The sequence below is a fragment of the Geotrypetes seraphini genome, chromosome 10, assembly GCF_902459505.1.
Source record: "Geotrypetes seraphini chromosome 10, aGeoSer1.1, whole genome shotgun sequence".
NCBI classification, from domain to species: Eukaryota; Metazoa; Chordata; class Amphibia; order Gymnophiona; family Dermophiidae; genus Geotrypetes; species Geotrypetes seraphini.
Window position 1 is genome coordinate 137,293,365 of NC_047093.1, and position 13,122 is coordinate 137,306,486.

General features: G+C 40.0%; 1 protein-coding gene across 1 annotated transcript in view; it reads left to right on the plus strand.

The window, feature by feature from the left end:
* The first annotated feature begins 649 nt into the window (after nucleotides 1-649).
* The window catches only part of LOC117368645 (vomeronasal type-2 receptor 26-like), a 32,251-nt gene continuing 19,778 nt past the window's right edge, over nucleotides 650-13,122 (plus strand). The window contains exons 1-3 of the mRNA XM_033962372.1: nucleotides 650-861; nucleotides 3,385-3,673; nucleotides 12,199-13,023. Coding sequence (XP_033818263.1) covers nucleotides 650-861; nucleotides 3,385-3,673; nucleotides 12,199-13,023 — 1,326 coding nt within the window. The remainder of the gene's footprint in view (nucleotides 862-3,384; nucleotides 3,674-12,198; nucleotides 13,024-13,122) is intronic.

A 13,122-nucleotide genomic window follows, 5' to 3' on the forward strand; every position in this document is an offset into this window, starting at 1 on the left:
AAATACAAAAGAAAAGAAGCAAAGCACAGCACAATTTCCTTTCAGTATGGTATGAATTCCCTATATACTGATCTCTGATGTACAGGACTGAAGATATTATTCTGTATACAGTGGCCTCTGCCCTGTGCTCCAGGGAATCATATATCTGGCAGATTCTGATTAAAAGGCATATGCTATTTTTATTTTCTATTAATAATAAACCAAATCCAAAATTCCTATTACTGGTATGATTACACTCCTCACCATGCACTCCTTTCAAATTAACATTTATCTTGCAGTTAATGAAGGAAAGATTCTGTAAGGTCATATTAATAAAAACAACTTATATTTAATATTAACTGCACAGAGCAGGGGCAATATCCCTTGAGTATGATCCTTTCAGGAGTAGAGTTATATAAAGATCACAGGATACTCTCTCAGATAATAGTTCACATCAGCAGCATTGGCAGAAGACTTCTGTGGTCATCTGTAATGTGATTTGTGTCCTTCAAAGGGTCTTTTTGTGTCCAATCTCAAATTGCATGGTTAGCAGCTGAATCTTTCATGCAAAAGGGTGCAGGTCACTAAGACTTTGACAGTATCCTCCAGTGCACCAAGAAACTAACCAAGGTCATAGAGCAGGAAGAGCAGCTTTTTTTCACCTTGAAAGATGGGAGCTCATCCTCTTCTGATTCTACTAATACTTTACACTGTTTTGTGGAAGACCATCGAGTGCCAATGTTTACCACTGCGTGCATTTGCTATTAATGGTGACTCCTACTATAGCCATGGGGACATTATAATTGGGGGATTCATTCAACAGCTTGGTGCCAAGCTAACTAAACCCCTTGACCTCAATGTCAAGCGTATTCTTATAAATGAGTAAGTATCATTGTGTATTTCCTCCTTTCTGAGACAAACTTATGAGTTTCATTTAGACAGATGTAGCTTGAGCCTGTATGAGCAGTGGCATAGTAAGGAGGGGTGATTTAACCAGGGGTGCCACCACCCATCCGCTTCTACACCCTCCCACTACCATAGGCACGTACCCATTCCATTCCAGTAACTCTTTAAACATTCCTGGCACGAGCAGCAACCACAACCTGCTGCTCACACCAGCATTGGCCCTTTCTATGACATCACTTCCTGGACCCGTGCTTAGGAAGTGATATCAGCGGAAGAGCCAACACTGGTGCGATCAGCAAGTTGCGGTTGCTGCTCACTCCAGGAACATTAAAGAGGTAGAGGGAAGGGAAGGGGTGGATGGGGGTGGGGGCAGAGAAGAGGGCTGGGGAGTGCCACTACCACCCCAGGCACCTCTCACCCTCACTACACCACTGTGTATGAGGAATCTTTTGTGTTCGTACTTTCTTGAGAGGTTACAGTTTCCTGTCTCTATTCTATGAGATATTACAGACTTTGAAATTACATTTCAGGGTTCAATGTCTCCACTCAAAGTTGGTGAATATTTTTGCCCATTGTTTAATACCTAAACAGATGAGAAACTGTAGCAGGTGAATTCTTACCAGCCATATAATAAGCTTCTGTACATTGCTAATGTTTTATCATATATTGGATCTTTTATTTATAGATTCATATTTTTGAAGTTTATCTAATTTTAAACGCATGAAACATGCCTTGATTGTCCTCTCCAAAAATGTCCTCTGCCCAGTTAAAAGTTTCTGCTAGTGATGAGGTATCTCCAGGGGTATTTTGTGACTTGCCATGAAAAGCAGAGAAGTTACATTTTTCACAAGAATGCACATGGGGAGGTGCATTTATATTTAACACACATGCTTTGCCGTCAGTGGAGAATAAAGCCCACTTTGGAAGGGTCCTTGACGAAGAGGGGGTAACAAGGGATTCATGAGGGTTTCTTTCACTATAGAAAAAGATTATTTATCAGGAAATATATGTGAGCACTGAAGGATGACAGTGGTATTGGCATAGCAGAGTGAGATAAGGAAGCTACTTTGTCCACACCTCTTTGGGGATACCAAACACACACACTGCCAGATTTATCTGAACGTCAGGTGCAAGACAGCTGAGGGGCTGATGTCTTAAGAATGAAGTATTTTACAGGAAGGATTTCATGTTGTGGAAGCGAGGGAGAAATTTCCAGTGCTAACTGGCTTCTTCATTTCATCCACATTAATCTTTGCATACACTCATATGCGGACAATATCAAGATTATATCTTCTGTCATTGAATCCTTATCTGAGGACTATGTCCGCATGAGTTTTTCATTTGAGCATATTCATTACATGAAGGAAATGAATAGTTTGAAAGTCATAAGAACATAAGAGCTGCCATTCCTGGGACAGACCGCAGGTCCCTCAAGTCCATGTGCACCAACTCTTCCTTCTCTTCTCTTCCCCATCCTCCATCCATATGCACCATCTCTTTCCTCAATTCCCTCCTCTTCCATTACCTCCATCCATGTGCACCATATCTTCCCTCCTCATCCAATACCCTCTATCCATATACACCATCTCTTTTCCCTCCTTTCCATCCATCACCTTCCCCCTCCCCTTCTTCCATTTGCCACTGTTCCTCTCCTTTCTGCCCCCTCCCATCCAGCATCTCTCCCTTCTTCCTCCATCCCTCCCCACTACCAGGTGAGGGAAGGATATTTGTCCTCCCCCACCAGTACTGAATCACTGCCATGATGGACCATCCTTGTAGTTTTCGAATAAGAGCATCTTTGGAAATGGGATAGGAGCTGCAGATCACAGAAGAGGTTTTCATAGGCCACCATTGGATTGTGAGTCTTGCAATGAAGAACAATCACATAGATTATAGAATTCCTCCAGGAACTGTCATTACATTCCAACTATTGAAGTTTCTACTGAAGTTCCCTCCAGCCTATCCAAACCATCTTGTCATTCGCAGAATATAGGCCATAAAAGTCTGCCCAGCACTGTCCTCTTGATCCAATTACTGGAGTTTCCATTAAAACCTTCTTCAGCCCATCTTACACTGAATTTCCATATAGGAGAAAGTCTGCCCAGTCCCAGCCTTCGGTCTTCACAGTCAGAGTCACCACCTAAGCACCATACAACACATCAAACACACATACAACCATTTAAGTTTTGTTTTTATATCATTCATTTTTCTACTGTATTACTAGGAAGACTGTTGGATGTGGTCTCATAATATCCTGTGCTTCCCAGAAAGTAGGAATGTCCCCTGTGACTTTTGGGTGGGGCAGGGGTACAATTGCAGGTACATGGATACAGTACACACTCACATCTATGCTGTCTCTGAAACAAGTGAATAATTTTGTCAGATATTAGGTACATCTATCAGTATTGCATTTATAAACTAGATATAAAATAGGTGCATTTTTGCAAATGTTTCTAGGTGCCCTTTTGTAATAAAATTATCCGCTTCATGTTATTACAGGAATTTTCCAGAAAATACCTTTAACTTCTTGGCCTTCGTGTTTGCGGTGGAGGAAATTAACAACAGCTCAGAGCTCTTACCCAACATCACACTGGGGCTCCACCTTGCAGAGCATTTCAAGATTATGAACACTATCTTTACTGAGGCATTAAATATTTTGATAGGTCAGGACTTGTACGTAAATTTTAAGTGCAATTCAGCTCTCCCAGTGGCTGCCATCATTGAAAACTTTCCAGCTGAGCTATCCTATCGATTCTATGATATGCTCCAGATGTACCACTACCCCCAGGTCAGAGAGATTCTTAACCTTACTTTGGGGCTCATTTTTAAAAGAGAAAAGCATAAAAAAGTGACATAAAGGGGCAGATGAACTTTTTCTAGCCAAACCTTTCCAATTCACTATTTTTGAAGTCTCTTCTCTAGATGGATTTCTATGCTGTTGGTCTATGGTACATCTAAATGTTAAGGGAAGTGTCATAGTCAGGGTGGGGCAGGGGCAGACAGCTCTGGGAACACTGGCACCTCTTCACTCTCCCATGCCTTGCAAATGCCCTCCCTTCCCCATCCTGTATGTCACTAAATCTTCACTAGCACAAACAATTACTCTGGCCTGCTGGCTTCCTCTGAAATCACTTCCAGGGAGTGGGGCCAGGAAGTGAGGTCAGAGGGAAAGCCAATGCTGTCACTAGCAGCAGGCTAGAGAAATCACTCATGCTAGAGAAGATTTAAAGAGGAAAAGGGCTAGGAAGTGAGGGTGCGAGTGTTTTGTGAGGAGCGTGATAGGAGCAGGGGCTATTGCATGATGGCATGAGAGGTTGAGAAGAGGGTTCAGAGGGGCATCACTGCCCTATGCACCTCCTACCTTCACTATACCATTGATTGAGGGATCATATTAGAAGTGTGGTCTGGGCAGGACTAAGCAGGGCTTATGATTTAGACATTTTTCTGTCATAATTGAACATTTTAAAAAATGTCTAGGGCACAATTTAGATGTCTGGAGCAAGACCTGTTTTAATAACAAATAAGGGACCAAAAAGTGTCCAAACTAACCACTGGAGGGATGAAGGCATGACCCTCCACACACCTTTCTTCAGTAGTCATTGACCCCTGTCCACCCCTAAAGATGTGAATGAAACAGTACATACCTACCTGTATGATAGCTTCAGATCATATGGACAGTCCTAGTACCTCCCTTCTCTAGTGCCTAAGGAAGGAGGGTGAAGAAAAGGAAGGAGCACAGGATTTGTCAGCCTGATCTACAGCTCTTCCCTGTTGCTTTCAAGGGAAGAATATTGTTGAGCAGACTGAATGGACCATATTGTTCTTTATCTGCCATTCTCTTCTATATTACAATGTAGTATGAGGTCTGACAATTAAGTTTACAAACTTGCCTCCATGTACTTACGTTGGCAGCACTGTATAAACAACTTGGTGAGGTTTCATAGACTTGGTATATTAGTGTCTCACAGCTGCGTTTGTGTCAATGTGTGGCGGTGTCTTGCTGAGTGGCGTTCATTATTGTTGTTGCGTGTTTTTGGGTGCAATCACAAGAATGTCAGAAGCATGAGGTAGAGCAACGAGCTAGCGTTAAATTACTTGTTAAACTTGGCAAGAGTGGAAGTGAAATCAGGGACATGTTAGTCCAAGTTTATGGGGATAATGCCATGAAGAAATTGGCAGTGTACAAATGGATTAAACATTTTTCTGAGGAGAGAGAAAGTATCATTGATGAAGAAAGGTTAAGGTGGCCAGTAATGAATAGAAATGATGAAGATATTGCAAAAATGTGTCGAATTCTGCGTCAAAATTGTTGGCTGACTTTGAGAAGCATAGCAGACCAAGTAAACATCAATGGAGATATAGGTATGAAAATCTTAACTCGGAAATCTTGGCATGAGAAAGGTGTGTGCAAAAATGGTCCCAAAGGAACCAACCGATGAACAAAAGCAAAGGACAGTTGAAGTTTGTCAAGACCTATTAGAGAAGCAAGAAGATGTTTTGGTCCATGTTATCAGTGGTGATGAAACATGGGTGTACCAATACGACCCTGAAACAAAGTGTCAAAGTGCACAATGGAAGTCAGCTAATTCTCCACAACCCAACTGCCAGTTCAAATCAAGAGACAAAACAATGTTGCTAACCTTTTTTGATATCATTATATATTTGTAAACAGTTAACCAAGTTTTCTATTTGGAAGTGCAGAAAAGGCTGTATGAAAAAGTTAGTTGAAAATGGCCTAAACTTTTCACCAACTTGCATCACGACAATGGACCAGCTCACACGGCACTGTCTGTGAGAGAGGTTTTAGTCAGAAAACAAATATCTGTATTGGAACAGATACCCTACTCACTTGACCTAGTCTCCAATGACTTTTTGCTTTACCCCAAAATAAAGGAAATATTGAAAGGAATACATTTTGATGACATTCAGGACATCGAGGTTAATATAACGACAGTTCTGATGGCCATTCCAGAATAAGAGTTCCAAAATTTCTTTGAAGGGTGGACTAGGTGCTGGTGTCGGATCATAGATTCCCAAGGGGAGTACTTCGAAGGTGGCCGTAGTGATATTAATCAATGAGGTATGTAGCACTTTTTCTGAGATGAGTTTCTGAACTTAATTGTCAGTCCTCATATTTTATACTAAAATGAACTGAATATTAGCCTCTGTGGCCAATACAATTTGAATTATCCAAAGATGGGGGCCTACGTAAGAGCAACAGTGTAGCAGATGGGAGACCAAAGACCCCTTCGTAAGCAGCAAGGAATATTTTGCAGCTCTACAGATTGCGAGAAAGAGAGAATGAGGCTGGAGACAGAAGAGGGAGTATTGTACAGATGAAACAAAGAGCTATCCATCCAATATTCAAAGTAATTTAAAAGGCCTGGAGAGGCTCACAGCCATTTCAATCACTTATCTATGGCTAACCACAAATATTCAGCAGCACTCAAGCAGTTCGGTCCTGATTCTAGTAACAAAGCTTACAGTGCATAGCTGCCTAAATATAAAGAAGCTTGATTTCCATAAATTAGAAATTTGAGGTAGAAATGTTCACTGTGAGTCTAGAAGGATGCCTAAATAGCAGAAGGTCTCAACAGATCTAATTTTATTGCCCAGAAGCATAATGGGTTCAGATGTTTTTGGTAAGGTGCCAGTAAGCCAACAGGCAACAGTTTGCTCTTGATTTAGAATTCAACAGTCTCCCATATCCAAGCTCCCACCCCCATCCCCTCAGCATCACCACCACTTCTTTCTGTGGTGGAGACAGTGGGGAGAGGGACATGTCGGCAACTAGCTCCTAAATCTTACAAAACTTTGTCAAGGCTTGCTCTATTGTATCTCCCCTCTCCTTCCTTTTTTATATTAATTAAGGTCTACAGAATCCTGAATAGTGTACCATGGGTAAGGGTAATTGAGTTTTTACCCTTTCAAAAAGTACATAAACCAGAGGACACTCAATGGAATTATATGGAAATCCCTGGAATTACATGGAAATCCTTATAAAACAAATAGGAAGAAATATATTTACTCAAAGAATAGTTAAACTCTTAAATCACTGCCAGAAAATCACTGCCAGAAAATGTTGTTTCAGTTGTTAGCATAGCTGTGGTTAAGAAAGTTTGGACAAGTTCCTGGATGAAAAGTCCTTAGTCTGTTATTGAGACAGACATAGGGGAAGCCACTGATTGCCCTGAGATCACTAGCATGGAATCTTGGTACTACTTGGGTTCTTGCAAGGTATTTGTGACCTGGACTAAACACTTTGGAAACAGGAAATTGGGCTAGAAGGACCATTGGTTTGACTCGGTATGGCTGTTCTTATGGTCTAGTAATTTCTTGCATAGACTACTGTAATGCCCTTTATAAGGCCCTTTATAAAGGCATTACAAAAAAGGAAATTAGACGGCTTCAGATTGTACAAAACAAAGTTATTAAGATCATTTGTGGCACTAAGAAATATGATCATGTCTCACCTCTCCTATTCAGGGTATATTGGTTACCCGTTGAACATAGAATTCATTATAAAATTCAAGTTTCAAGTTTATTATGGATTTGATTAATCGCTTATTCAAAATTCTAAGCGATGTACAAAAACAGTAAAATTACAAGATTTGGGGGGAGACAAACCAAATAAATACGACTAACCTGACAAAACATATAAAACAAAAGGAAAAAAAGGGGGAAAGAGATACAATCTTACTTTTAACCTTTACAATAAGATTAAATAATCGACCGGAGTTCATTAACAGACTTTTAATTCCTTATAATTCTTTAAAATCGCTTCGCTCAATGTCACAAAAATCTTCGCGTCGTACCTTCTTTAAAATTAATCAACATGTTGCGTTCCAATAACTTTGCTGTCACTGCCCCTACTCTCTGGAATTCAATGCCCAATCATTTGCACAGTGAATCTTAAATAAAACAAATCAAAATTAAAAACATTTTTGTTCCAGGATGCCTTTGGACAATAACTGTCCTTTTAAGGACATAAACAAACAAATTTTAGCACTTTTTACCCTAACCTATTGTTTTTTTCCTTTTTTTGTTTTGCTTTTTCTTTCACGATTGTATTTCTTCCCTTTCTTTCCTATTGTTTGAAGTACGTCCATATGTTTTATTATGTGTTTTACTAAGCCACTTTGGTTTTGTCTAGTATCCCTGATTTTTAATCTGTTTTTATGTAAATTTTATATTATACACCGCTTAGAAACCGATTAAGCAGTTTAAAAATTTTTTTTATAAACTTGAAACTTATAAGAACATAAGTTTCTGAGCTAAAAATGCTGGAAGTGCTTGTCCCATAGAAAAGCACTAAGCCATTTGCAGGACGGGCTGTTTCTCTGGAAATCCCTGGTTGGATCTGGTCCATTTTGTTATCTCAATGCATATTTTCACCATTTATTCTTTCATGCCAAATTTCAGTCCATACCACCCCTTTTGAATCTTCTATATATAAAATCAGATGTGTGTATGTATGTATGTATGTTTTAGCATAACTGAAACACATGGACAGATTTCAACTAAACTTGACATATACATATCATTTACTATCTGGGAACAAACACTGTGAGGGTGGGAAGAGGGGTGACATGTAAAAATGATCAAAAACAACAGATTTTAGTGTCTACCCCATAGTTTTTCATAGTTTTTGGGCTCGCAGAGATGAATACTCAGCATACCTCTGAAATGCATGGACAAGTTTCTACCAAACTTGGTTTAGATATCACTTACTATGTGGGGAAAAATACTGTGGGGTGGGAAGGGGGTGACATGTAAAAATTATCAAAAACAACAGATTTTAGAGTCTACCCCATAGTATTTTCGGGCTCACTGAGATGAATAATCAGCATAACTCTAAAACGCATGGAGAGATTTCAACCAAACTTGGTATACATACGACTTACTATCGGGGGAAAAATACTGTGGGGGTGGGAAGGAGGTGACATGTAAAAATTATCGAAAACGACAGATAGGGGTGGGAAGGAGGTGACATGTAAAAATTATCGAAAAACACAGATTTTAGAGTCTACCCCATAGTATTTTCGGACTCGCTGAGATGAATAATCAGCATAACTCTAAAACGCATGGAGAGATTTCAACCAAACTTGGTATACATACGACTTACTATCGGGGGAAAAATACTGTGGGGGTGGGAAGGAGGTGATATGTCACAATTATTGAAAACGACAGATGGGGTGGGAAGGAGGTGACGTAAAAATTATTAAAAAACACAGATATTAATGTCTAACCCATAGTTTTCGGGCTCGATGAGATGAATACTCACACTCCCAATGTCGTTTAAGTCCAAGTTTAGCCCCATAGAGAGGGACGTTCTTGTGGGAAGAGGTGACATAAAAATAATCAAAAATGACAGATAGTGTTTAATCCATAGTTTTTGAGCTCCCTGAGATTAATACTGACACTATCAATCCAACCATTCTTGCTGCTAAAAATGAAGATGTCCATGCAATAAACAATCAAATTACTAGACGCAATCACTGAATACAAGTCTATCGATACCGGAAAATTGGGATAAATAAATATCCAGGCAATGCTGGGTAATCAGCTAGTAATTATCATAAGTTTTGTTAGGTTAGAATGAATATATGAAATGATCCGACTCTTCCTCCCCCAAAAAAACCCTGAAAATTAAGAAAAATCGTTAAATAAAATTGAAATGTTTTTGCAAAATTTGCACCGACAGTTCCAAGTGTGTATTTTTGTATTAATCGATATTTTATAAACCATTTACACAAAAAAGACTAAAATAGCCCAAAGTGGGTTCATCTTCTTATAAAATCCCTCTTACGGAGGATAATTCTGTAAATGGGAGCTTAATGGGAACGTTAAGGCTGAACAATTTCGCAGTGACTGCACCATCTCTTTGGAATTTTATTCCCAATGACATCCGCGAAGAAACGTCTCTGCCCCATTTCAAAACAAAGCTGAAAACATTCCTGTTGCAAGACGCTTTTGAAACTTAACTGCCCTTATAAGGGCTAAATACTTATTGACATTTTTATGAAATCCCCTCCCTACTGCTAATCCCTTGACTGTTCTCTTTTTTCAAAAATATTGTAGTTCTTCCCCTTTTTCCCTCTGTTTCTGTTCGTCTTTAATCAGAATATTTCTTTATTTTTTCCCCCCCCTCTTCGTTTATTGGCAAATTTTACCTTACTTTTATCTTTGTAATGCTATTTTATTGCACACCACTCAGAAGTCTGATTGAGCGGTATAAAAATTTTTAAATAAACTTGAAACTTAAACCCAAGTACTTCAGCCAGTCATAGAGCTGGTCGAAATGCTAATGTGGACATCCTGGAGATACGCACTCAATTTTGTGATGTATAAAGTTATGTGTAAGTGTGCAAACCCACCCACACTCCATCCATCCATTTGCACATCCACCTGCACACTATACATTATCAAAGTCTATGGCCTGTGGGATTTAAACTCTTCTCCCACAGTGACAAAGATGGTGACATGTTCACTATATTTTCACACTATTGACAAAAAAGATCTTCATAACCATAAATAAATATGCAAATCATTCTCTAAAGCAGTGTTTTTCAACCGCTGTTCCGCGGCACACTAGTGTGCCGCGAGATGTTGCCTGGTGTGCCGCAGGGCCGCCGGGCCCGGAGCTGACAGGGGGCCCGAGGCAGGGGCGCCAGTAGCTCGCCAAGGCAAAGTGAGTCGATCACCCAGGACTCACTTTGTCTTGGCGATCTAGTCTTCTTCTCCCCGATGTCAATTCTACAGTCGGAGAGGAAGTTCGGGCCAGCCAATCGCTGCCTGGCTGGGCGGAACTTCCTTTCCGATTGTAGAATTGACGTCAGGGAGAGCATGCGTCGGCGTCGGCTTTGGGGCCTGTTATCCATTGGTGGGTCCTGTTCCCCGATGGCAGCGGCAGTGGCTTGGGGAACGGCAGGGAGAAAGAAAGAAAGAAAGGGGGCAGGCAGGGAAACAGAAGGAAAGAAGAGAAACAGAAAGAAAGGTCAGGGAGAGAGGAAGAAAAAGTTGGGGGAGGGAATGAGGTGTGGAGGAGAGAAAGCATACAGGCTGATAGAAGGGAAGAAAGATTGGATGCACAGTCAGAAGAAGAAAGTGCAACCAGAAATCACCAGACAAGGTAGGAAAAATGATTTTATTTTAAATTTAGCAAAGTGGAGGCAGTATTACCACAGTTTTCAAAGGAATTTGCCCAAATAACTTAATAGTTAACTGGGTAAATTCCCAGAGATGAAAACTTCCCTTCACTTACTATGCACAGTTCTGAATTTATATCTGCTGTCTATATTTTACAATATGGTCACCTTTTACTAAACCGCAATAGTGGTTTTTAGCGCAGGGAGCCTATGAGCGTCAAGAGCAGCGCTGGGCATTCAGCGCAGCTCCCTGCGCTAAAAACTGCTATTGTGGTTTAATAAAAAGGATGGAGGGTATATTTGTCTATTTTTGTATGCTATAAAATCCAAATACAGAGAGAGACTGAGAGCTGTTGACGAAGAGCTACGTGTGTGTCTTTCTTCGATTCCAGCCAGAATATCAGCTTTGTGTTCAGCCAAACAGGCCCAGGTTTCGCACTGAATAAAGTATTTTATAATTTTTATTTCGTAATAAAGTAATTATAAAATACTTTCTTTGTGTTTATTTGATTCCTATTCAAGAGAATTACTTTATATATAGTCAATATAGGCAGAGAGTTAAATTTTTTAACATTTTCTAATGGTGGTGTGCCTCGTGATTTTTTTCATGAAACAAGTGTGCCTTTGCCCAAAAAAGGTTGAAAAACACTGCTCTAAAGTGAGTGAATTGTTCTCGGTTGTATTAACCCCAAACCACGAGCAATGGTTGCCTCCTAGTAAGTTCTCAAAAGGATAGAATACGAAAGGCCACTCGTCTTGTCGTCTTTGACTCAGTTTAATAGTCCTGAGTTTGCAGGTCAGGACTTACCGGTGGCTAAATCCCTCATAGTGCAACATGAAAAATATTCAAAACACTACCAAAATCAAATCATGTCCAGCTCCATTTTCAAACTATCAGTTTGTCTTCCGCAACACAAATGTGTTTCTCCATTAGCTTCATCAGGAGGAAATATAGAAAAGGCAGAGCTAAAAGCTGAATGTGTCTTGTTAATGAATACTGTCTAGTTGATGATTTTATGTAATTCTATGAATGTCCTTGATATTGGAAACTGCCTAGATTCGAGGTGATGTATACGTGTGTTAAATAAATAAATAAATATTGACTATCTTATACTTTTTTAAGAGTCTCCCAATTTATGTTTACTTCATTATATTTTTTCAACAGATCAGCTACACCTCACAGAGTCTTCATATGAGTGACACTGAGAGGTTTCCTTATTTCTACCGGACTGTCCCCAACGAGATGCACCTCTGTGCTGGGATAGGCAAGCTTCTGAAACATTTCGGCTGGGACTGGGTCGGCATCATTTCACCCGATGATGACCGCAGTGTGAGGGCTGTTCAGATCCTGAGAGAAGGGATTGAGCAGAGCGGTGGCTGCATCGCATTCCATGAAACCTTCGCGCACCACGGTAGAATCCCAGATGAGCAAGGAATCAAACTACTGAAATTTATTGAGGAATCATCTGAATCATCTACTGTGATCATTCTGTACTTTAATGAAAACTATGCATTGAAAATGCATGATACATTCAGATATGTTGTTCTGCTGATACCTAGCAAAGTTTTCATTACCACAGATAAGATAGAGAGAAGTAAAATTATATTTCAATTCTCTATGAAGAACAACTCCTTGATCTTCATAACACATCGTAAGGATATGCCAAACTTTATAAAATTTATCCGGGAGATGAAGCCTATCTGGCTTTCACATTACGGCTATAGTATGAGGTGGTGGCTGGGCCTATGTGATGACCAATGCCCAAAGAATATCAAAAGACAATGCCACTCTAGAAAGGTTCTCACCCTTGAAGAAAAATCTGTATTTGGCTCTCACTGTCACACCACCCACTTTGCAAGCAGCTATAGTGTATACAATGCTGTGTATGCCGTGGCACATGCACTGCATCGCATGATCATGTCTGGCTCAGGAAATGACACCACATGGACTAGAGAAAATTTGGAGTTTTTGAATTATTTGCCTTGGAAGGTAATTTTCATGTTTGTTAGATGAATTCTTTCTTTGGCACTGTGTGAAAGCAAAACTTCCACTGAAGGAGGAGAGGGGTGTTGAAGAGATTGGACGACC